Source organism: Juglans regia, chromosome 4 (assembly GCF_001411555.2).
Source record: "Juglans regia cultivar Chandler chromosome 4, Walnut 2.0, whole genome shotgun sequence".
Lineage (NCBI taxonomy): Eukaryota > Viridiplantae > Streptophyta > Magnoliopsida > Fagales > Juglandaceae > Juglans > Juglans regia.
In genome coordinates, this window is record NC_049904.1 from 98,198 (window position 1) to 124,926 (window position 26,729).

Below are 26,729 nucleotides of genomic sequence, written 5' to 3' on the forward strand. Positions count from 1 at the left end.
TTCTGTTTGGCTCTTTGTTTCCATTTGAGGTTTTCTGCTTCCAATAAAGTGTCTACCCTTTGTTGAGCTTGTTTGATCTCTTCATTTAAAAAACCCATGTTTCTGTCTTGTAGGATTGAAAGGGTGTCCATTTGTTGTTTGATTTCTCTCTTAAAGCTGCCATGGTGTTGTTTACTCCACTGGGACAGTTTCTGTTTGCAAGACTTAAGCCCCTCAACAATGGATTGCATTTTGTTTGTTGCTACTCTAGGTAATCTCCATGCTTCCTCCACTACTTTAATGCAATTCTCCTTTAGGTTCCAACAGGCCTCATATCTGAAAGGCCTCTGATGTCTGACAGAGTACGTGAGCTCCAGGTCCATCACAATCCACAAGGGCCTATGATCTGAGTTGAGGGCTGGAAGAGTATAAACTCTCGAGTCAGCATACATCCCTATCCAAACATTATTGCAAAAGGCTCTGTCCAGCCTTTCTTTAGTGAAAGCATTGCCATGCCTCCCATTTGACCATGTGAATTTACTACCATAATAGCCTATATCATAGAGCCCACACCTTCCGACTGCCTCACTAAAGGCCTCCATTTGGTTGTAAGGTCTCAATTGCCCTCCCCACTTTTCATCATACCTTAAAATTTCGTTAAAGTCACCTACACAGAGCCAACCTATATTGCTTGAAGGTGTAAGAGCCTGCAATATTTGCCAACTTTCATGTCTCTTTGAAGTAATAGGGCTGCCATAGAAACCTGTGAGAACCCAGTGACCACCAGCTCTCCCTTCCTTCACCATCAAGGAAATATGGTTATTAGAATAAGACAAAACTTCAGCTTCTAATTCTTCTTTCCACAAGAAGGCCAATCCTCCACATCAGCCTTTTGAGTTCACCACAAAACTATTTTCAAACTTCAGTTTTCTTCTGACTGTTTCAACCTTGATTCTATTGCACTTTGTTTCCATTAAGAAAACAAAGTTTGGGAACTTATTTTGCACCATAATGTGCAGATTATTCACTGTCTGAGGGTTCCCAAGCCCTCGACAATTCCAACTTAGGCAGCTCATGGCACTTGGTGGGGCTGGTTCACAGCCTCCACCATTTCACTTCCACCAGGGTAATTCATAGGAAAGGCCCCATGCTTTGTTTTCTTCAGGTCATGCACTGCCCCTTCTGTCATCGATCTGGTGATGATTCTTTTGTTACCTATTAAGCTTTTAGATTTGTTCTTCTCCAGCGCAATAGCAAGCCTTTCAAGGCTCTTGTTCCTTACCTTCCTTTTCCACCTAGCTCCAGTTTTAATCCTCTCCAGTTCCTGGACCTGGCCCGAGACGAAATGGGCCAAGGAGGATGCTTGGGCTCTTAGATCCAGACAACTCTCATGGCCCAGGCCTGCCTGTTGGGTTTTGTCCATCCCTGAGTTTCTTATTGCACCCTTGGTGCACACCTCGACACCTTGCATGGAACATACTTCCTCAAATTAAGGAATCAACTCTCGACTTTCCAAGTTAAGTACATAGGGGCTTACCTTAAAAGCCTGCTGGATTGGTTCTGTAGTCAACCTAGGAGAAATCAGCTTTTCAGTAGCCTTTTTGCTGCCTGTGTTGTCACCATCCTTCTTGCACGATTCCGGGATTTCAGCTGCTGCTTTGGTCTTGATTTTCTGATCATCGTCCCTGACCTCCCTCTCCTTCCTCCATGACTGACCTTCTGCATATTCCTGTGTATCTGCATTGCCATAGGTTTTGTGAGGGAACTCATTGTCCTTAGATGCTGGGGCTCGCAGCCATGCACCATATTGCAGCTTACTGTCTCCAAGTGAGCTTACCAAACAGCCTGATTTGGCATGCTTAATCACCCCACATTTAAAACAGAAGGTGGGAAGCCTCTCATACTTGAAGGGAATCCAAGTCTTTTTACCTGCATATGATAAGAACACCCCCCTTTGCAGCGCTTCTGATATGTTGACTTCCACCCTTATTCTTAAGAATTTCCCCCAACCAATCCCTCTTTCATCCACCTGGACAGTTAAGACTCGACCAATACATCCTCCAATCTGAGTTCCAACTTCATAAGTCATACTTGATAGTGGTATGTTGTATGCATGCACCCAGAATTCCTCTTTATTGAAAACGACTTCATTTATGGACATATTCCCTTCAAAAACCTGCAAGCATAGAAGCCATCTGTCGAAAGACCAGGGTCTACCCTTGATAACTTTCTGCAAATCTTCCTCTTTATTGAACTCGATCAAGAACTTGTTCATTCCTACTTCTGAGAACTTGAACCAGCTCTCACATTTCCATATCTTGGCCATTGTGGATTTGAATGCTTCTCTATTTACTGGTTTTTCAGCTATGATCATAACCAGCAGGCAAAACTTGCCATACTGGTCTACCACTTCAGACGAGTTTTTTTCCAAGAGCACTTCCTCTTTTTCCTTCTCAGTAAGACTTAGTCCCTCCCACTGTTTAGCTAAATCGTCCTCCATTATCCCCTCTTCAGATCTGCAAGGCCTTCTAAGGGACTAAACTCTATCCAGAGAGAAAAACTCTATCCAGAGACTCGGCCCAGATTGCAATTTTATTAATTACCTTTTCTTTTGACCGAAAAATTCATTTTACAAGTTAGAGTTGGAGATTTGCGGGGACCACCCAATTTAAAGACGATGTATAAGTTTTGGACGTTGGCCTTTGGCCCTTTGCAAAATGATATAAACTCTATGCTTTCGCTTCTTCTATTATTATTATTATTATTATTATTGCTTTGAAGGGAAGTTTATGATATTTCTGAAAAAATCTTTTATGCCCTGAAATAGAACGTGGAACCCAATCGACCATAAAAATGCAGGGCAAATGACGATTTCATGAATGGAAGGGTAAAATGAACAGTACAATTATTTCGATTTACTCAACTACTTGACTACAAAATTAACGGTTTATGTTTAAAGCTGGTGAGCTATATTCAAATCGTAGGAGAATAACAAATAAATAATTAATTAATTAAGTTTATGGGACTAAATAATTCTAATAATTTTGGTCCGCAAGTTTAAATAAATCTTATTTATTATTAGTGTACTAATAATAAGTAAGATTTATTTAAGAAGATAAAACAACTTTACAATCTTTATATATATATATATATATATATATATACAATTCGTAGCTTTAATTTACTTTTATAAAAGTTATCATGCATGAACCAATCAATTTTAATGAATGGAAAATACTACTCTCACCATTAATTTTTATTGTTAGTTTTTACTGTTGTGATTTTTTTTTTATTTAATGATTAAATAAGTATTTTTTAATAATATTATGATTTTTTTTATTTTTTTAAATATAATTAAATGTGTTAAAAAAATATATAAAAAATATAAAATAAAAATCAAATTTCAAATGCACTAATAGGAGCCCAGCGAGAGCTCTCAGCGGTGGGAGTAGCAGCGCTCTGAATAAACAAGCAACAGTCAAATGATTTTGAACAAATAAATACGACAGTAGTTAAAAGCAGAACTGAGAGCATTGGCTAGCCATTGACAAGTCTAAAATTTAGTTAGAATGCTAAATTTTGGCTATAATATGGACTTGTAGCTAGATTAGTCCACATTGGACTAGCTATCTTAAAGTTCAAATAATAATAAAATATTATATATTTTAATAATATATATTTTTTTATTTTACAAATACAGTTGATATATTAATTAATAACTTTATTAATAAATAAAATTATTATTTTTCAATTATTTTTTCTCTCAACCTAATTTTTTCATTTACATCCATAGTTATAAATCACAAATATTATTTTGTGATTACAATCCTGAAGTCCCAAAATAGATCACAAATTGCCAAGAACAATACATTAATTACCCAAAACATAAATGCCAAATTCCCAAAACAGTTCATTAATTACCTCAAAACAGTCCACAAATTGACAAAACAGTCCCCAAATTATCCCAAAACAGTTTACAAATTGTCAAAACAATCCATTAATTACCCCAAAACAGTCCAGAAAATTTCAAAACAGTCCACAAATTGCCAAAGCAGTCCATTAATTACCTCAAAACGGTTCACAAATTGGTAAAACAGTCCATAAATTATCCAAAACAGATCACAAATACCAAAAATAGTCCACAAAACATTCCACAAATACCCAATACAGTCCACTAAATACCTCAAAACAGTTCAACAATTGGTAAAACAGTCCATAAATTATCCAAAACAGATCACAAATACCAAAAGCAGTCCACAAAACATTCCACAAATACCCAATACAGTCCACTAAATATCTCAAAACAGTTCAACAATTGGTAAAACAGTCCATAAATTATCCAAAACAGATCACAAATATCAAAAACAGTCCACAAAACAGTCCACAAATACCCAATAGAGTCCACTAAATACCTCAAAACAGTTCAACAATTGGTAAAACAATCCACAAATTATCCAAAATAGATCACAAATACCCAATACAGTCCACAAATTATCCCAATACAATCCACAAATGAGCTAAAATAGTCCACAAATTATCCCAAAAACAGTTCACAAATAGCCAAAGCAGTCCACAAATACCCAATACAACCCACTAAATACCTCAAAACAGTTCACAAATTGCTACAAATTTGACCCGAGAAGAGATGGATTTGAGTATATAACAACATTATTTTAACTCAATCTGGATTCCCAACAGAAATTAAGCACAAAAAGCATCAAGCCGATTCGTGGTAAATTACACCATACCATTTCATCCTCAAAAAGAAAAAAAATAGCAAAGTATTTATCCAAATCGCACAACGGTAGTGGCAAATTTGTGAAGCCAAGCCGATTCGTGGAGGAAATTGAAGAACCTTCTGGACGATTCGTGGAATGAAGCCGATTCAACAATTATTTCTCCTTGCAAAGCAAAATAGGAGGTGATTTAATCACTCGAAGAAGATAAAGTGAGAATCGAGGAAGAGGGAGAGAGGAGACGGCACAGAGAATACACAGAGAAGAGCGAGGAAGACAAACTTACGTTTGTAGAGAATGAAGACGACGGCAACCGCTGGAAAGAAGGGGACGCTTGTGGGCTAAGGAAGAGCGACGTCTCGGCAAGAATGGGGCTAGAAGATTATGGCTTGCGGGTTGAAGAAAATAATGGAGATTATGGCTTGCGGGTTGAAGATGAAAAGGGCGAAGAAAAGAAGAAACGAGCGAAGAAGAGAAGAAGCTTCGGGAGAAAAAGAAAACGAAGAAGATAAGGGAGTTTCGGGTGAAAGAAATGAAGAAAAGAAGAAACGGGCGAAGAAGAGAAGAAGCTTCGGGAGAAAAAGAAAACGAAGAAGATAAAGGAGTTTCGGAAGGAAAAAATGAAAGAAAGATGAAATGGAGGGTTTTGGGGATGAATACAAAGAAAAACCGAGCGAAAGAATCAGCGGGAAAGCAGAGAAATGATAAAATAATAATTTAGTCCGTGAATAGTAGCTCGCCAGATATAGAGAGGAGGTAACATATACTGTAGCATAAATATTAAACTTCATCAATTTAGCTAGGCCAATGCAGACGGTTTTTCTCATTTTTACTTCTAATTTAGACTTGCATTGGCAAATGGCTAGTCCATTGCCAATGCTCTGACAAGTGACAACACACTTTGGACCATTAAACAAAGAACTTAAAATTCAACTAGCCGAAGTAGTACTTTTCCATAGGCCTGCTACCCGCCCCGCACCCCGCCCCGCACCATGCGGGGTTGGGGATTTTCTCCACCCCCATCCGCCCCGCCCCCCGCCATTATATTAAAAAAAAAAAAAATTTGGTCTAGAAATATTTTTTTAGACTAAAAAAATATTTTTTTAGACCAAAATTATAATATAATTTAAATAATAAATTAAAATTTATAAATATAAAAAAATTTAAACTCATTAGAGTTAGATTTTGGATTGATTTGGCACTAAGTCCCACATTGCTTAAGGATGACTATTGTATTGCCTTGGTCTCCTATATAAAGATTGGCCTAGGAGGCCAAAACAATCCAATGACTTGAATATAATTTTAAGTATTTTATAAATTGTGTATATCTATATACAATATATTTATTTAATATATATAAATAAATTTTTTTTTAATGTGGGGCGGGGGCGGGGGCGGGGGCGGGGCGGGGCCCCGCTGGGGTCATCCCGCCCCCCGCCCCCGCTATGCCCTCTCTATGCGGGGCGGGGCGGAAGCCGGGCGGGGCTGCCACCCCTACTTTTCCAACAGGTTTCTATCAATCGAACATTAACTCCGAACATGTAATTCCTATCAACATATTTAACACTTGTTTGACTAATCTATGTTCCATGTTGATTCCGTCCCCACCAACACATGATGAGTCATTGCAATCCTCGTGTGTTTCTCCTCATCATCTCCCATTGAAATTGAATCACCCTGATTATACACCGCGAAACCACAGATAATTTCTTGCGATAAATGGAGATTTTCTTGTCCTCAATTATTAGTAAAAGATCTAACACTCTTAAGACACAAAACATATATACATACATAGTTGAAATTAAGGAAACTAAAGACAACGTGCAATGATCTATTTTCTCGATATTTTCTTCACATTTCTATATAATAAGATATACTACGCGCTTTTATAAATGAGCTACCGTAGCGTCGATCGTAGAAAAAAGGGGACAAATCAGGATAAGCATTAAATTTGTTGGACGGAAGGGTTTCATACACCTAAGAATTATCAAAAGCTTGTCTCTTGCTTAAAAAACAAAGCATGCGTTCAATGCCTTCAAAGCAAATTTCTTCCCACGTGGATACGGACACTACAACAAATTTGAGATTTTGGGACGAAATTATTTAGGGATCAAATTTTTTTCATCCCTAAAAGTCATTTTTTGGGACGAAATTTAAATTTTGTCCCAAAAAATCGATGAATTTAGAAAATCGTTCGAACATCAAAATAACCAATCGAACAGTATTTTCTGCGACGAATTAAATCGTCTCAAAAAATTTTTCCCGTTCGAACAGTAAAATTTGGCAGATAATTACTTTATTATGGCGGGGAGAGTTCAAAAACGTTCGAACGAGAATTTGTTGTGTTCGAACGGAAAATATTTGGTGGCAAATCCTGGCAGGAAGGTTTCTAAACCATTCGAACGGAATATATTTAGTTAGAACATATTCAAGCACCACATTTATACATTCGAAGGTATAATATTAATCTCGGTACGAAACTCAAAATATAAAAAATATCTATCATATATACAAATTCATTAATTAATTTTATGTAATTAATTTTAAAATATTTTAATGATTTCTTTTACGTTAAATAAGATTTTTAGTTAAATAAATATTATCAACCACATATATATTAATCAACCAAATAAAGCAAATTATCACAATGCCATATATATTGTTCATAATTACAACAAAAGAAAATATAAATAAAAGATAAAAACTACTGTGATGCGAGGTCTCTACACACATCCTCGACTGCAGCTAATTGTGTCTCTACCTGTGTCAGTCGAGTACTAACTGTGACCTGAGTTGCATTATTGGCATTAATCGTTGTACGTAACTCATCAACCTCTGTACGTAACCCAGAGACGGTAGCCATAATCTCTGTACGCAACTCAGACATGGCAGTATGCACTGCATCAATCACTGCTGATGTGTGTACGCCGATCTCAGCATGCAATATGTCAGCCATCTCCTCGCGAATATATGTGCGTGATGTCTCAGCCTGTGTAGATGTCTCACCAGCCGATACTCCAGTATCTCCTGGCTGCCCATCTCTCTGAATCTCAGCCCTGTCAGGAACAGCCCCACGAAAACGAAATCTAGAGTGTCCCGTGCTCCGTGATAGGGTGGTGCTGTTGATCGGTGCCATCGGAAATCGGGAACGCTCGGCAGGTTCGGACACAACCCCGGCATGTAGCAAAAATCGAGTGATGAGGATCCCAAACGGCAGTATATCTGTCGTAATGAACCGTGCCTCTGATCGGATCCTCTCAAATATATAACCAACGAAGTCGATCGGGATGCCACGAGCGACCCGTATCATAAATCTCGCTCGATCCATGCCGACCTCGGTCTTGTGCTGCCGTGGGTCAATATTGTTGGCAATAATCAAATTCATAATCTTGAAGAAAGAAGATAAATCTGCCTGCCTAATACTCTTGGAGCCATCGTACACTGGAGCATCTGGACCAACAATCAAGTCTCTGACCTCGTGATCAGCAAGTGTATCGATCTCATCTGTGTAATCTGGTCCCTCGTCCTGAGACATAGCTGCATCACCTGAAGGACCAGACTCTCTAGGCGGCAGGTTTGGATAGGCATCAAGAAGCCTAGGAATACCCAGATATGCAGCGAGTCCATCCGCTGAAAATATAACAGGAGCTCCTCGGACACAGATCCTATATGCCCCTCCATCGTCTGGGCTAGCAGCACCGAGCACTTTATAGAACTCAGTAACGATCTCAATGAAGGAAACAAGCTCCATTCCTTCTTCTCGCTGATCTAAGATTGGTGCCCAACCACGATCATTGAATACTGATGGGAGGGAATGACCCTTCCATATAAGAGAGACAAAATCAGACAATTTTACCTGTCGCTCAAGTAAAACGGTCCGCTCTCGAACTGTTTGGATGGAAGGTTCTCCTGATCTACCACGTTTACGGCCCCGATAAGACATTATTATGATCCTGAAATTTTAAAAATAATATATACATTCAAGATTAGTGATAAAATCTAATTACGACTAAAAGATTTACAAAATTATATACTAATAGCAATTTAATAAATTAATTGATAGAACATATAATCAATTAAATGATAAAAACAATTTAATAAGCTAATAAAATGTTAATGGATTTAATTTAATAATTAGCGTTCGAACGTCTAAATATATGGTCGAACGGACAATTAATAACGTTCTAACGTGTCTATCAAGTTCGAACGTACAGGTTTAGCCATTCAAACGGACTGGTTAATACCGTTCGAACGTAAAACAGATCTAACTCGGCCATGGCTTAGTCAACTCAGCGTCCATGAAAATACTCAAAAATTAATCGATTCCTTGATTTCTTCAACTAAAAATAAAGTACTATTCATTTCTAAACATCCTACGATAGATTTATGATGTTCTACGATAATTATTAATGAAAAAATGTAATTTAAAAAAAAAACAAATAAAACCATAAAATTATAAAATAAACGGTAAAATGAGTTTGAAAATACATACATTTACTTGGGAGGAAAAGTGTTTGACATATGTGTTGATCACGACGGCAGACGGCGGTGAATGTAGTGTGTTCAAACGTTTTCTCGCTTTTTCAAACTGTGGGGACGGCGGCGTGAGAGAAATCGCTGCCCGCGATAACTTATACGTGCATAACCGTTCGAACGTTAATAGTTAAAGTTCGAATGGTAATATAAAACCGTTCGACTGTTACTATTTCACGTTCGAACTGAAGTTTTGTAAGTTTATTAAAAAATATATTAAATGTATACTATATTTATATTCCTATAAATTATTATAATATATATACTATTATAGTAGATTATATATACTGTAATATATATGTAATATTATAATATATATTATAATAGTAGAATACTTTAAATGAAGGCATAATAACTTATAAAATATTTTCTTATAGTATAATAGTACTATATCATAATACTTTACTATCAAAGTGTTATATATGAGATATTAATATATATATAGTACCATATAATAGCATGTAGTACTATATGGTATGAGTTTATACTTAACTAATCTATGTCATATTATATATTCCATTATACTTTACCTACTAAAGTTATAAAGTTATATATGATATTATACAATATATATACATAGAGTATAGCTTACTAATATACTATCATCTTATAAATTTCTCTACACTTTATTATGTGACCTTAGTATATTTGAGGTTATATATATGTGAGTATATATTACTAATACATATGATCTTAATAATATATATGATAGTATAGGTCACTATATATATGATAATATATATTACTATATATACTATATATTTAGTATAGGTTACTATATATATGATAGTATATATTACATTATATATGATAGTATATATAACTAATACATATGATGTTACAGTACTTTTCATTTAATGATGAAAAAAGTTATATTTAAACATAAAGGAGATGTGTTCGAACGGTACTCGTAAACCGTTCGAACACATATGTTAACGTTTGAACGTAAAATCAATGTTTCGAACGGACAAGGCAAATGGCGGGAAAACATCCTGCCAATTAAAGACAGCTGGATTACCGTTCGAACGTAATTTGTTATAGTTCGAACGGATTATTGCAATGGTGGGAAAATATCCCGCCAATTAAACTATAGTATCATCTAATATGTCTACATATATTAATGTTGTTCTTTTATTCAAAGGTATAATGAAAAAAATATATAAATAAACATTTACAATACCGTTTGAACAGTTAGAAATTAAAGTTTGAACAATTAATTGTCGAGCGGGAATAAATCAATAACGTTCGAACATACTCTCTATACGTTCGAACGTGAAAATTAGGAAGGAATTTTCTCCCGCTTAATATTTTCAAGTTCGAACAGTTAGTAAATAACCATTCGAACATAAAATGTTCTTCAAAAACACGACAGAACCTCACAATTCTATTTCTCTCCTCCTGCGCTGTCGCTCCGTGTGGTCGCCTGAAGATTACCCCTTCGCATATCAGAGGTATTCTTTCTCAAACTAGCCCTTAAGCTCAAAAAAAACTTTCATCTCACTCCATTATTCTCGGATTAATACTTGTAGGATAGTTTGTGATTATTCTCGGATTAGAGTCGGATTATTCTCAGATATTTCCTTTTCATCTTCAAAAATTCAGGTATTTCTTTTAAAGTAGAAATGTATGGTTTGAACTTAATATTTTGCAATGTTAGAAAGTTGTATGCTTTGAGATTGTTCTTTGTGTTTGTTAGAGTTTGTAATTAATGGAGTTTTCGGCATTGTTGAAGACGACTGGAATCTGGATGAATACGTTCGAACGGCTTAGGATTACCGTTCGAACGTATTCATTTTGTTCGAACATAGGTTCTCATCGTTCGAACGGGTAATGACATTACATCAATAACGTATACAGAATACAAATAGTTTGGGATAGTTATAAATTATACGTACTACTACCATTTAATATTGTTAATTCTAAATAAATAAAATTAATATTCAAATTAAAATACTACTAAATCTTTAAATTAAAATAGAAATAGTTAAGATTTAATAATAGTTAAATACTTAAAGATAAATTAATAAAATTAATATTCAAATTAAAATACTACTAAATCTTTAAATTAAAATAGAAACAGTTAAGATTTAATAATATTTAAATACTTAAAGATAAATTAATAAAATTAATATTCAAATTAAAATACTAGTAAATCTTTAAATTAAAATAGAAATAGTTAAGATGTAATAATACTTAAATACTTAATTATAAATTAATAAAATTAATATTCAAATTAAAATACTATCAAAGGTATAAATTAAAATAGAAATAGTTAAGATTTAATAATATTTAAATACTTAAAGATAAATTAATAAAATTAATATTCAAATTAAAATACTAGTAAATCTTTAAATTAAAATAGAAATAGTTAAGATGTAATAATACTTAAATAATTAATTATAAATTAATAAAATTAATATTCAAATTAAAATACTATCAAAGGTATAAATTAAAATATAAATAGTTAAGATTTAATAATACTTAAATACTTAATTATAAATTAATAAAATTAATATTCAAATTAAAATACTACTAAATCTTTAAATTAAAATATAAATAGTTAAGATTTAATAATACTTAAATACTTAATTATAAATTAATAAAATTAACATTCAAATTAAAATACTACTAAATCTTTAAATTAAAATATAAATAGTTAAGATTTAATAATACTTAAATACTTAATTATAAATTAATAAAATTAATATTCAAATTAAAATACTACTAAATCTTTAAATTAAAATACTTAATTATAAACAGGTAAAACTAATATTAAATTAAAATACCTACTAATTATGTTTTTGTTGTATTATTGTATAAATAATATGTTGTTATTGTTTGACATATATTAGCATATTTTATATTGTTTGTTCATCAAAATAAACCTTAGACCCGTTCGAGAGTTATCAATCCGGATGAATGCTTGATTGATAACTTTTGAATTGTCCAGAGTGGATAGTTTGGGATTGTAAGATCATTCTCGCAAATTATAGAACTATATCTGTTGTCGTCCAACATTATGATTTTGGTAGATTCATCTATTGTTCTCTGGATATGCAATTTCGGTGATGGTGCAACAACGTGTTAATCGTCAGTGCACACAACCAAACGAGCATATTTGGAGAACTATGGGGAGATGCTGCCGAAATTTTGTTGGATGTGACAGATAATAGATCATAGGTTGGCGACTATGATCTTACAATCCCGAACGGAATATGACCAACTACCCGGTGAAATGTGGCATACTCATTAATTGGTACATGATACATGGTTGTTTGCCGATGCATTACAATATTCTTTGTAATGAATATAGTCGGCATGGATAAGAGTTGGATGAGAGTTAGCGATCGATTGGGTCAGAATTACAATGTATATGCTGAATGTGTTAAGAAATTCTTGGAGTTTGCATTGGGTACATGTGATAGTAATGGGCGTATCAGATGCCCATGCAGAGAATGCAAGAATTTGCGTTCTCATAAGATAGACTTGGTGAGAGAGCATCTGTTTGTCAAAGGTATTGATAAGGGTTATACTGATTGGGTCTTACACGGTGAACCATATCCAACTTCATTTGAGGCTCCACATGAAGAAGAAGAGATCGATGAAGATGTACAACCAGATATTGTTGGAGATGATTACGATGAAGATATGGAGGAAATGTTAGGTGACATCGGTGCGGGAATGTTTATGGATGAAGGTGACACGGACACATCAAGCTCAAATGATGGGGGCCATAACACTTTTGCACGCTTGTGGAATGATTCACAGCGTGAGCTATATCCAGGATGCAGAAGACATAGTAAGTTGTTGTTTACCGTAAGATTGCTTCACATAAAATCAATGTGTCGATTATCTATTAAGGCAGTCAATATGTTACTTGAGCTGTTTAAAGAGGCACTGCCGACAGACAATACTTTACCTCGCAACTTCTATGAAGCAAAAAAGTTGAAACGAGGACTCGGATTTGATTACAATGTAATACATGCATGTAAGAATGACTGCATATTATTTTGGCGAGAGAATGAGCAGTTGAACGAGTGTCCTATATGCCACGAGTCAAGATGGACATCGGACAAGGCAAATGTTCCGGGAAAGGTCGTACGCCACTTTCCATTGATACCTAGATTACAACGATTATTTATGTCACGCGCAACGACTGTAGATATGACATGGCACTCATCAGATAGAGTAAGGAACGATAATATTTTGTCACATCCTGCTGACTCCCAGGTGTGGAAGGAATTTGATCAGGAACACACATTGTTTGCTGAAGAACCGCGTAACGTAAGACTTGGGTTGGCAACAGATGGATTTAATCCTTTTGGGAACATGAGTACTAGTCATAGTACTTAGCCAGTTGTACTTATGCCGTATAATTTACCCCCGTGGAAGTGTATGAAAGATCCATATTTCATGATGAGTTTGCTCATCCCAGGTTCGAGGTCACCGGGAAATGATATAGACATACACTTACAGCCATTGATTGCAGAATTGAAAGATTTGTGGGAGAATGGGGTTGTCACATTTGATTCGTCAACAGGCAAGTCGTTCAAGATGCATGCTGCGGTGTTGTGGACAATAAATGATTTTCCAGCTTATGGGAATTTGTCAGGTTGGAGTACTAAGGGGAAAATGGCATGTCCAACTTGTAACAAATATACCAAATCTAAATGGCTTACGTACGGGAGGAAATTATGTTTCATGGGTCATCGTCGATTTTTACCTGGTGACCATAGATGGCGTGGAAATTCTAGAATGTTTGATGGAACTGTTGAATGGGGCCAACCTCCACCATATTTGTCTGGCGAAGATGTACTTGCACAATTTATAGATGTTGGTTGTAATGAATTTGGTAAAAAACAACGAAAGATAAAACGAGCTACGAATGAGTTGAATTGGACAAAGAAGAGTATATTTTTCGAACTCCCGTACTGGTCGAAGTTAAAATTGCGACATAGTCTTGATGTTATGCATATTGAAAAAAATATTTGCGAATCCGTATTGGGAACATTGATGTCAATTGAAGGAAAAACAAATGATACAATAAACTCAAGGAAGGATTTGAAGCGGTTGGGAATAAGATGGGAAATGCAGTTGCAAGAAAATAGTTCGTCTGTCTACATGCCAATTGGGTGGTATACATTGTCAAGGAATGAAAGGGTTACATTTTGTGAGTGGCTAATGAAGATCAAATTACCGGACGGTTATGCCTCGAATCTAACAAGGTGTGTGAGAACAAATGATTGGAAAATAACTGGATTAAAAAGTCATGATTGTCATGTTTTCTTACAGCGTATCTTGCCTATTGGTATCCTTGGGTACTTGACCAGAGATGTGCGCGTGGCTTTGACTGAGTTGGGTGCATTTTTTAAAGACTTATGTGCTAGGACGTTGAATGTAGAAGCTTTGAATCGAATAGAACAAGAAATTGTCATAATATTGTGTAAGCTAGAAAGTATTTATCCACCGTCATTCTTCGATGTCATGGTTCACCTAGCCGTTCATTTGCCACGTGAGGCTCAACTTGCAGGACCAATTCAATATAGATGGATGTATCCCATTGAACGATTTCTTGGAAAGTTGAAACGTACAGTGGGTAATAAGGCCCGCCCAGAATGATCAATTGCAGAAGCATATATTGACGATGAGTGGCATACCTTCTGTTCCAAATATTTCCACGGAGTACACTCGGTTTGATCGGCCAGAAAGAAACTTTGACGTTGACCGAGCAAGACAACGGAATATATTTTCTGTGCTTTCCCAACAAGTTCGTCCAATTGGTGCAGTGGGTGGTTATGACTTGTGTGGAAGAGTGTTCGAGAAAGCTCAGTGGTACGTGCTGAACAATTGCCCTGAGATAGAGAACTACTTGAAGTAAGTTATAACTTTTTCTTAATTTAAATTGCCTCATTACTTTTAAAAAAATACAAAATATAAAATAATTGTGGTAATCATCAATTTCAGTGATCATATTAACGTGCTCAAGGAACTAGGAGTAAATGATATAAACTAGAAACATGAACAGGAGTTCCCGAGATGGTTTGAAGAACGGGTAATGAAATTACATATGCGTTACTCAATAACAAATGAAAAAATATTAATTTCAACTTTGATATAGTATATGCTTTACTCAATATGTAGGTTGTACAATTGCATGCGAATAATCCAAATGATATATCTGATGAACTGTATGCATTGGCGCGTGGCCCATCGAGACGCGCTGCTCGATATTCTGCATGTATTTCTCGGGGAAGTAGGTATCACACACTGGATCGAGATTGTTATAGGAAAACCCAAAATAGTGGTGTCCTAGTCGAAGGAAGTCATGATGGAGAAAATATTGATTTCTATGGGATTATTGTCGATATAATTGGAATGAAATATTTGGGAGAGCTTGCGGTGTATCTATTTAAGTGTGATTGGTGGGATTTAAGCAATCCTCGTACTGGAGTCCGTGATGATGAATATTTTTTGAGTGTTAATACATCAAAAAAATGGTATGAAGATGATCCTTTTATTTTGGCTTCTCAAGCATCTCAAGTATTCTACTTAGATGACCCGAAGTTAGGAAATCAATGGCGAGTAGTTCAAAAATATTCTCCAAGAAATATATATGATGTTATCCTTCAGGCAGAAGGACAAGATGAAGAAGAAGATGACTCTTCTACTCAAGAAGCATACCAAGAGAGTCAACCCGCCTTAAATTTGTTTGTGGATTTGAGCCAGTATGAGATGATTCCATTAAATAGAGAAGATATTGAGGCTAAAATTGTTGATGCGACAGTTGAGGAAAATGTTGAATCATCTGAAGTATCTACAGATGATGAGAGCGAATTGTCAAATGAAACTGATACAGATTCTGATTGACCAATTATGTGTTAACATTACACTTGATGACAAATATTTTACTTATTGAATGTATCAGTAGTTTGAAATTATGCCGCCAAAGAGGAAGGAAGTTCGCAACCCATCTCCACCTGTTCCTAGCTCTCATTCAGACTCACCATTAGAGATTGATTCTACAGAACAAGGTAAAAATCTAATACTCATAAAAGTTATTAATTAAGGTCCTATAATAGAAATATAAATGAAATTGATTACAATGTTATATTTTATAGAATCTACAGTACAATCTCGTCAAGGTCGAGGCACCACTAGACAGGTGACGTTGGAAAAATATCGGAAGGTGGGTAAGATTAAGGTTAACATTCCTGACGAACATATTGGGGGCGAAGGACAACCAGCAGCTTGGCTTGCATCACATGTGGGTGCTCTTACACGAACTTACGCACCTTTGGCAACGACTTCATGGAAGAAAGTCCCCCAAGATGTTAAAGAGCTTATCAAGAAGCGTTGTTTGGTAATGTTTAAAATATTGATTTTGTAGAATAAATTTCTATACTTTACTTAAATTTAGAATATTATAAATGATAATGTGTTTGTGACTACTTTTTTAAGGATGATTTCGAATTAAATTTTGGTCGGAGAGAGGAGCGTAAGACTGTGGAAGAGCTTATGGGTAATGCATTCTGCAAATATAAGGCGAGGTGTCATGAGCATTATAATAAGTTTGAGAAGAAGTAAGATGCAAGCCAACATCCTTTCCAGGATGCCCGACCTTCTGAGTGGGAAAAACTTTGTGACATGTTTGAGGATCCATCATATCAGGTATAATGAAATTTAATTATTTTACTTGTCCTATCTGTCATTTCGCTTCATAATATTTTCAATTTCTTTGCAGGAGCGAAGTTCTATAAACAAAACAAATAGATCAAAATTGAAGATTAATCATCATGCAGGCTCAAGATCTTTCCATCGCCTTTCTAAGAAATTGGTATTGCTATTTTTTTTATTGGATATAGTTAATTATTTGGATGAATCATAATGACTTTATATCTTAACACATTTATTGTAGTAAGATTCAGATACTAATTATGATCTGACAAAATTATATGCTGCATCGCACACTGATCGTAATGGAGAGTGGACTCATCCTGATGCCCGTGAAAATTATGTAAGTTTTATAACCTGTTTTAATTAAATATATTAGAATATTTATGACGATATTAATTCTTTATCTTATATATGGCTAGGATAAAATGGTTGTCCTACGTGCTGAATCTGCGTCAGATCAAAATTCCTCAACAAGTGATATTGAAATTTTTACACAAGTCCTGGGTCAACGTTCAGGATATTTGAGGGGTTTGAGTCGTTGTGTAAAGCCTGGTCCCTCTTCCTCTTCTTCTGGGAATGCATCTATGACTTCTAATATAGGTTTGATAATTAGGTTTCAAAGTCTTTAATGGATCAAGTGGATATTCATCAAAATTTATGGGATAATTATATCTATACATATATATTTTATTTTTTTAGTTGATTAGAGACCCAAAACTTTAGATAAAAGCAATGCCTTAATCTCGTTCAAAGCCTAGCCGTGAGATCGCGCGGGTCCAGACTCCATCGCACGGTTTGCGTCCAATTTCCTTTTTCATGCACGTATCTCCCTTCTCCATCTTTAGGTTTTATCTGTTTCCCTCTTATAGCTCTTATATATATTAAGCATTTCTCAACCCTAGAATAAGTGCCGCTGCCCCTTTTCATCACCCTTAGCCATCCGAACTCCTATCATCCATCCTCCACTGTGAACCACGACTACCACCCCAACCAAGAGACAAACGACCGAAACCACCTTGTTCTTGCAGCTCAAATCAGTGCATTTGCTTCCTCCACGTCGAACCACAACCCAGCCACCCACGGAGCCAGCTCTCTTTGCGTTTTCATCACCAACCCAGCTCACACAGAATCGTCTTCACCCTTCACCAAGCACAACCGACGCCAGCCACTAAAAAACCACCAACGGAAACACTTTCCTGCTTCTCTGAAATCCCACACGCACGGACACACCACCACGAACTCCCCTGTTTTAGACAACCGAAACAGAGCCACTCCTACAGCCACCCCAACTCCTCGGTACCACCTGCCACAGCTCACCCAAGCCCAGCGTTACGCCGTAGCACCTCTGCTTAGCCGCTTCTCCGCCACACAAAACCGAGAACCACCCCCACCTCACTGAGAAGCCTCTGCTTCCTGCACCAAAAACAGAGCATTTACTGAACTTCACCGTAAGCCACTGCAAAACCAGCACCTGTTTGCACCGAAAAACACCATAAAATCAACGGAAACGGCCGGTCGTGACATCCCCGTCACCCTGCGCAGATCGGTGAGCCCAGACCCTCCGCCATATGCGTTCCCTCTCGGTTGCTATCTCCCTCTCATCTCGCACTCTCCGAGCTCTCTTTACCTCTCTTGTGCTCTTTCGCCGCCCAGCGTAGGTGGCCTCGCCACTGCATGGCCTCCTCGGCACCCAGCAGCACCACCATAGTTCTTGCAGCCCAGCCGTCGTGCCTTGCCCCTCCACGTACAGCTCGGTTTAATAGTAAGTCTGCACTCCACTTCCTCTTGTCTATTTTCTTATCGTGTTGCTGACTTAAAGAGAGTAATATATATAAATATATAAGTGTGTGAGGAAGTCTATAATCTGATAGGCAAGATGTTATTACCGTTATACCCCTTTGATCATGTTTCAAACAAAGTACTACAGAAACTATTGCATAGTCGGTCTAATAAATAGAAAATTTCGTTGTTACCTTTGAATTTCAAGTTACATTATTGTGTTTTAAAACTTTGATATGTATTTTGTAAAGTCTAAATTTTCCATATGTACCAAAATGATCTTGGTAAGTTTAATTTATTTTGAGTAAAGCCTCTTTCGAAAGCAATTGATAATGTTATAATTTTATTAAGATACAGTTTGTTAAATAAATTTTATGTATAACTTAAAAAGAAATTTTTGGCATAATTATGTTATGTAGTATTAAATCCGATAGTTCGATTCTTCATTAGTAAATAAGTTAGAGTTAATACCTCAGTCAGAGATTTAGTTGGAATTTGAGAAGTGTTAACATCTTTAGAAATTCGTGAATTTAGATTTTCGAGGAATTAAAATAAGTTATTTTAGCATCTTAGGCTTAAATATTGAGATACGTTTTCGATTGGATATTTATGAAAATTACGTGATTATGTTATAGGTGAAGATTAATATTTGTTCGGCTTTGTTGAGGAATTTTTGAAAGACTAAAGAGTTCCAGGTAAGCGGGGCTCCTATGCTAGATTTGCATAAAAATAAAATGGACTGAGGTTGATTTTTGAAAATATGCATGTTTTGTTATGAAAAGAGATTTGAACTACCTCAGTTATTTGTTCTGCATTACTCATGAGATTCTGTTTAAGAATAAAATATTTCCTGGCATGACTGGTGTAGACATGAGCTATTTTACATTTTACTTCTGAATTGTGTAAAAGAGAGTAAATACGAAAGTTTGTGCATAAAATTATGTTTTGTGATTTCTGAAAATTCTGTTCTATTCTGAAGATATTATGTACTCTGATATGATGTGATTTCTAAAAACTCTGTTATGTTCTGAAGATATTCTGTACTCTGATATGATGTGATTTCTGAAAACTCTGTTTTGTTCTGAAGATGTTCTGTATTCTGATATGATGTAATTTCTGAAAACTTTTGGCATGACATTCTGAATCGGGATGTGGTTTGTGGATGGTGACCTATTTGACCTACCACGGGTGCTAATAGTGGCTTCTGTTTAGGTTGGTACCAACTGTTCTGTTTCTGATGCACCCACTTTGGAAACAAAGTGGTTTTCTGGTGGTCTTTCATGTGTGCACACTTGGGGCTCCGAGAATAAATAAGGGGAAGATTCACATTCTGTTTCTGCTCGGTTAGCTACCGGGGTTTGCACAACCCTACCACGGGGGTTAAACATGGCCTCTGATGCGATATGATGCTCTGGTACGATGGCGGTCAGTTATGCTATGCCAAAAGAATTTGAATAAGAATATTTTTGAACTTTCGCTCTGATATTTTAATAACATGTTCTGACTCTGCATTCTGAAAATAAAAAGTGTTTTGTTCTGCATTATGAAATCTGTAAATGCTCATGTTTGCACATTAGTATATGTTCTCTGCTTACTGAGTTGTTGATAACTCATCCATATCTCCATAATATGTTTCAGATAATTTTGATGCAACAGCTGAAAATCAGGAATAGGGAATACTTGCAATTTTTGTGGATCATAGAAGACTATGTACCCTAGGGTACAATGACTTTTGGAGAGTCTTTTGGTAGCGTTGATATTTTATGTGGCTTTGGTATGTTGAGTATTGGATATTTTTAGTCCTTGTGGAAAAGTTTATCTATATCAATGAGACACCACTGATGTGCCCTTATGTAGGAACATGGATATTTGTGTTGAACAAATAGGTTAATATGTTATGGAGATTCTGGTTTATTTTAAAAGTATTATTTGGAAATGACTTTTAGGTGATATGAGTTAACTCTCCGGACCCTCGTGGTCGGGGTGTTACAAGTTGGGGAGTAAAATGCTATCAATCACTGCTGCCAAACAGTGGCCAATTTTTCAGCTAGATGTAAACAATGCCTTCTTGAATGGTGAGCTTCAAGAAGAGGTTTACATGCCATTGCCCTCTAGTTTTGGCAACAAGGGGGAGTCAAAACTTGTATGCAAACTCAAGAAATCCTTGTATGGCTTGAAACAAGCATCAAGGCAATGGTTTGTGAAATTCTCCACAACTTTGTTGCTCAATGGATTTACTCAATCAAGATCAGACTATTCATTTTTCAACAAGCAAGAGGGTACTTCAGTTATCTTTCTACTTGTGTATGTAGATGATATTTTAGTCTCGAGTAATGATGCTACTGCTGTAGAAGCCTTGAAGTCATATCTGAACAGCCATTTTAAGATAAAGGACCTAGGTCCTTTGAAGTACTTCTTAGGCCTTGAAGCAACCAGGTCTGCTAAGGGAATTCACCTCTGTTAGAGAAAGTATTCTCTGGAAATTATTGAAGATTCTGGCTTGGCTGGTTGTAAGCCAGCACCTTCACCCATGGAACAGAATTTGATTTTGAATGCTGAAAGTGGGGATGAGTTAGAAGATCCTTCTCAATTTAGAAGATTAATTGGTAGGCTGATTTACCTAACCATTACAAGGCCAGATATTGGCTTCTCAGTGCAAAGATTAAGCCAATTCATGCATAGGCCTCGGGTACCACACATGGCAGCTGCTAATAGGGTGGTTCAATATGTCAAAGCCACAATTGGCTTGGGATTATTTTTCTCATCTGCTTCCATTGATTTCCAGCTCAAAGTATACACAGATTCAGATTGGGCAGCATGCCCAGATACCAGGAAATCTGTCACTAGTTACACAGTGTTTTTGGGGAGTAATTTGGTCAGTTGGAAGTCAAAGAAGCAACAAACAATTTCTAGGTCTTCGGCTGAGTCTGAATACAGGGCAATGGCAACTGGGGTTTGTGAAATACTTTGGTTGAAAAACTTGTTAGCAGATTTTGGAATTTCACAGCCAACTTTAATGTACTGTGATTCACAAGCTGCTATTCACATAGCTTCTAATCCGGTATACCAAGAGAGAACAAAACATTTTGAGATAGATTGTCATCTTGTAAGGGAGAAGATGCAAGAGATAGATTGTCATCTTGTAAGGGAGAAGATGCAAGCTGGTGTTATCAAGCTATTTCATGTCAAGACAGGTTGTCAAATTGCTGATATCTTGACAAAGTCTCTCGGGTTGCACTAATTTAACCATCTCATTGGCAAGATGGGACTATTAAATATATATAGTCCATCTTGAGGGGGAGTATTAGATTCTTTACACGTGTATGTTTATTTTTATTCTTTAGTTAAAGTCGGTGAATATCAAATGTATAAATAAGACTTTTCAGTCTTGTAGAGTGACATTATTTTTAATACAATGAATCACTTGCATTGTAAATTGGAAAGTTTTGTTACCAATGATATCAAATCCACACTCGGCTACGACCAATCCACCCTCAATTTGCTTAGCTTCTTCAAGGACTTAGGCTCCAACATCGGCCTCGTTTCAGGCCTAATCAACGAGATCACACCCACCTGGGTTGTCTTATCTATGGGTGCATCTTTCAATTTTTGTGGGTACATCATGCTATGGCTCGCTGTGACCCAAAAAATTGCTTGGCCAAAAGTCTGGCATATGTGCTTTTACATCTTCATTGGGGCAAATTCCCATACCTTCACCAACACTAGAGCCCTCATCACCTGCGTTAAGAACTTCCCAGAAAGCGATGGCGTCGTGATCGGCGTGAGTAACGGCTATCTCAGTCTGAGTACCGCAATTATGACGCAGTTTTACCACGCCTTCTATGGCAACGACACCAAGTCCTTGATTTTTCTAATGGCTTCTCTTCCTATGGCTGTATCCTTCATTTTTATTCGAGTCATCAGAATAATTAAGGGTGCTCGGCAGCCTAACGAGGCCAAAGTTTTCTATCAGTTCCTCTATATTTCACTCAGTCTTGCTAGGTTTTTGCTGATTATGATCATCGTACAGAAGAAAAGCAAATTCACGCAAAGCGCATACGGTGGTAGTGTTGCCGGTGTGCTTTTCTTGCTCTTTGTCCCACTTGCTGTCGTTATTAAGCAAGAGTATATGCTTTGGAAGAGCAGTAACAAAGTTATCAATGATCATTCACCATCTACGAGGAGGTCTGAGATTGAGAAACAAAACCCTGAGACACCTCCATCTGAAAAAGCACTACCATTTACTTCAGCAACCCTTTCGCCACCGAATGCAAGTGCCAAAAATGAAGATTCCTGCTGGAAAACCATGTTTCAGAAGGTAGAAAGAGGGGAGGACCACACCATACTCCGAGCGGTTTTCAGCATCGATATGTTACTGCTGTTCTTGGCTACAACTTGTGGCCTGGGGGGCACATTAACGGTGATGGACAACTTGGGACAGCTCGGACTTTCCTTCAGATATTCGCGTGCAGATATCGGCATGTTCGCGTCCCTTATTAGCATATAGATATACTTCGGAAAGATTGTCTTAGGTGTGGTGTCCGAAATCCTTTTAACCATGTACAAGGTCCCTCGTACTCTCATGCTCACTCTAGTCCTTCTGTTATCATGTGCTGGGTTTCTTCTGATCGTATTCAGCCCTCCATACGCACTTTACATTGCATCAATCATAATTGGGTTTTGTTTTGGATCACAATGGCCTCTAATTTTCGCCATTAGCTCTGAACTTTTTGGCCTTAAGTACTACTCTATTCTGTACAATTTCGGGGTAGTGGCTAGCCCAGTTGGGTCCTTTTTGCTCAATGTGAAGACAACAGGGTATCTATACGATAAGGAGGCTAAGAACCAACTGGCAGCGTTGGGGCTCGAGAGAAAGCCTAGGGAGGAACTAAATTGTGTAGGGGTGATTGCTTTAAACTGCCTTTCATTCTTATTACTGACGTGACCTTGTTTGGGGCGCTTCTTTCGCTTATTTTGGTGCTTAGGACTTCAAAGTTTTATAAGAGTGACATCTGTAAGAAGTTCCGAGAACAGGTAAAAGCGGCCGAGAGCGGACAGGCGATTATTTTCGTAAAAGAAATATGGAAGTCCTACTGTTGAACTCCATATATATCCGACGACAACAAGATTCTCGCCTATTTTCTTCACAATTATATGTTTTCTACGTTGATATTCAGCTGTCAAAAAAAAAAAGAGGTATGTAATATTTGTAGAATAATGATAGTGTTACTACTTTATTACTACTCATCTACTACTAAATTTGTATTTATTTTTTTTTACTTAATGATTAAAGAAGTGGGTATTAGTAAAGTTATATATATATTTTTAGTGATTAAGGATGTTAAAAAAATATTTAAAAAAAAATAAAAAACTTGAAATGCACTTAAGTAATAGATAAGTGGTAATAGGGTAGTAATCGTATCACAATCCTTATTTGTATATAAGAAGTAGGTAGTGAGACACGTTTCAAATACTCCATTTACTATTAGTCTCAATTTAGCCGTAATTGAGACTAATAGTTGAACGGTTAGGGAATTTTGTCCCGGAATGCATTAGGTATAAGTGGTTTGGCGCACCAAATCGTATATCAACACTTATATAATTTATTTTATTACAAAAATAAATAAATAAATGTATTACATTTAACATTGATGCACGATTTGATGTGCGAAATCGCTTGAAAGAAGATTTTTCCTTTTATCCCACATGGAGACATGCCATCTCAAATACGTTATTATTACGACTAACAAGAAAAATCCCAAAATCATTGGAGTGGGGGAAAGACGATTAATTTGATACACAAAAGGGTCATAGATTGACTGAGGCATTCTAAAGAGTTTTGCTATGTACAAATAAGTTTGTGTACTAATCTGCATATTAATGTTGTTACCTTCATATTCTAAATTCAAATTAGCATTGTTTTCAATAAAATTTACTTTCTGACCAATCATATTGAATAAGTATACGTATTAATATACAAAATCACTTACAATTAAATTTTTTCCATTCCAAATGCAACCTAATTCAGACCTTTCCTTTCTCCTCGATGGGCTCTACCTATCAAACGGCCTGAACATGGCTTTCTCAAGTCAAAACGAACCAAAACAAAATCTAGTTTCGTATAATAGATAGAGAAGGCCTACAAAAACAAGCTATAATATGCGAGCGATTAAGCCACCAACAAAATGGGCCTCATGATTGGTGATATCATTCACCTCGATGATGATCAGTTAATGACACAAACGCAAGAGGGCTGGGGGATCCAGAAAAACAATACTAAGGTCGAGTTGGTCAAATGTCTCGTTGACCAAAGAACTCCTACTATGCCGTCATAAGATTTATATTTTTTAACAATAATAACAACAGACAAAGCTCTTTCTCGTACCATTTTTTTCATTAGAATTTTAATCATTAACTAAATAAATTATATTCGGCTTTACGAATTGAACATCTATTTATTTATCATAGGTTATAATCGTGATGTATCTCCTCTTTATACATGAGAATAATAAGTTTTTTTTTTTTTAATCGCGATAATCACGTCATGAGTTTACACATCTATTATAAGAAAGCGAATCATACCTTGTAAGAATATTACTTTGAGCATGTAATTACAATTTTATTTATAAGATTCATTTTGTTAATTTTTTTTTAAATTCATTTTTTTATGGTTTGTACATATATAACTACCAGATCAAAATATTACATGGAAGTTAATAGTTATGTTGGAGGTGTTACTAGGAGCATTATTTTCAAGAAATCAGAGATTAAAAAATGCTTTAGTTTTTTTTTTTTTAATAATAAAGATGGAGGTCAAGCCTCTTATATAAATCATCCTCATAGATAAAGAATAGGTAAAGATGAAATCTGTGTTTGCAAAATGGCTAGAATGTTGTGAACAAGAAGAAATAAAATGTTGTTTGAAGACTATTTTGTAGCCCCTTCCATTTTGATGTAGAAAGCAAAACAGGCGTGCAATGAGTTTCAACAAATGCAACACAAACAATGCACCTCGAGAAGTCATGGAAATTTGGATCAGATACACAATGATCTTTGGCAGCCTCCTGAGTTCGATTGGATCAAGATAAATTGGGATATTGCAACAAGGGAAAGAGGCCAAAGAATTGGAGTTGGGATTGCTGTTAGAGATTCTGAAGGAGATCTATTGGTTTCATGTATGCAACCACTAAAGTTTCTGCACACAAGCTACTATGGCAGATGCAAGAGGTTTGATATCAGCTGTGAAGCTTTGCAAAGATCTCGGCTTACAGAAAATTGTCTTTGAAGGAGATTCACTTCAGGTTGTTAATGCAGTAAGGCATCATCAACAACAGAATGGTTTGCTCCAATGCCTTGTGCAAGATGTTCACTCCATCATAGCAGATACAAGATGGGAGATTAGACATATAAGAAGGAGGGCCAACCAAGTAGCTCATCAGCTAGCTCAGCAGACCCTCCATCAAAGCTCTGAGGTTATAGATATTAAGTTTGTCAACCCTTGTATTCGTACGTTAGTGATGTCTAATAAAAGTAAATATGGTTTTTGTCTAGGTTTAGTAGATGTAGAACACTCTTCTATAAATGGTGAAGGTTTTGTAGTGTCTGATCATGTCATGAACAATGTAATAGCTGAATGCCATAGTGATGGCTTTTGAATGAAGTTTGAGGTTTTTTCAAAAAAAAAAAAAAAATCATCCTCATAGAAAGGTTGAGGAGAAACCCGTGGAACAATAAAGAATAATAGTTTTGCTACAGGCAACCGAATCGGAAAACCACGTCAGACAATATAAAAAAAGAAAAGAAAAGATAACACAATGGAAACGGAAAGGAGGGAAAATTCTGAAGTAGAAGAGATCCTGTCAGGCTCTGGAAGAAAAGTATGCGATTTTGGTTCTGGAAGAAAGAAGAGATCGTCGGTCATTGTTGTCGTCTTTGGTTCTGGAAGTGCTTTACATCGTCGTATTCGTGTGGGTGTCTCATTCATCTCTTCTCCTCTCCTCTTTGCGTGAACAAGTGGTAGATCTCGTC

General features: G+C 36.2%; 1 protein-coding gene and 1 pseudogene across 1 annotated transcript; one reads left to right on the plus strand and one right to left on the minus strand.

Moving 5' to 3' along the window:
- Nucleotides 1-1,468: 1,468 nt before the first annotated feature.
- LOC108989974 lies at nt 1,469-2,479 on the minus strand. Its single transcript, XM_018963761.1, has one exon. The coding sequence runs from the start codon at nt 2,477-2,479 to the stop codon at nt 1,469-1,471; it is 1,011 nt and encodes a 336-aa protein (XP_018819306.1).
- Nucleotides 2,480-22,071: 19,592 nt separating this feature from the next.
- Nucleotides 22,072-25,891, plus strand: LOC108989972 (annotated as a pseudogene).
- The last annotated feature ends 838 nt before the right edge of the window (nt 25,892-26,729 follow it).

What these genes read in the sequence shown, in the direction of transcription:
- LOC108989974 (XM_018963761.1), bottom strand. Translation starts at nt 2,479, where the DNA reads ATGGAGGACGATTTAGCTAAACAGTGGGAGGGACTAAGTCTTACTGAG.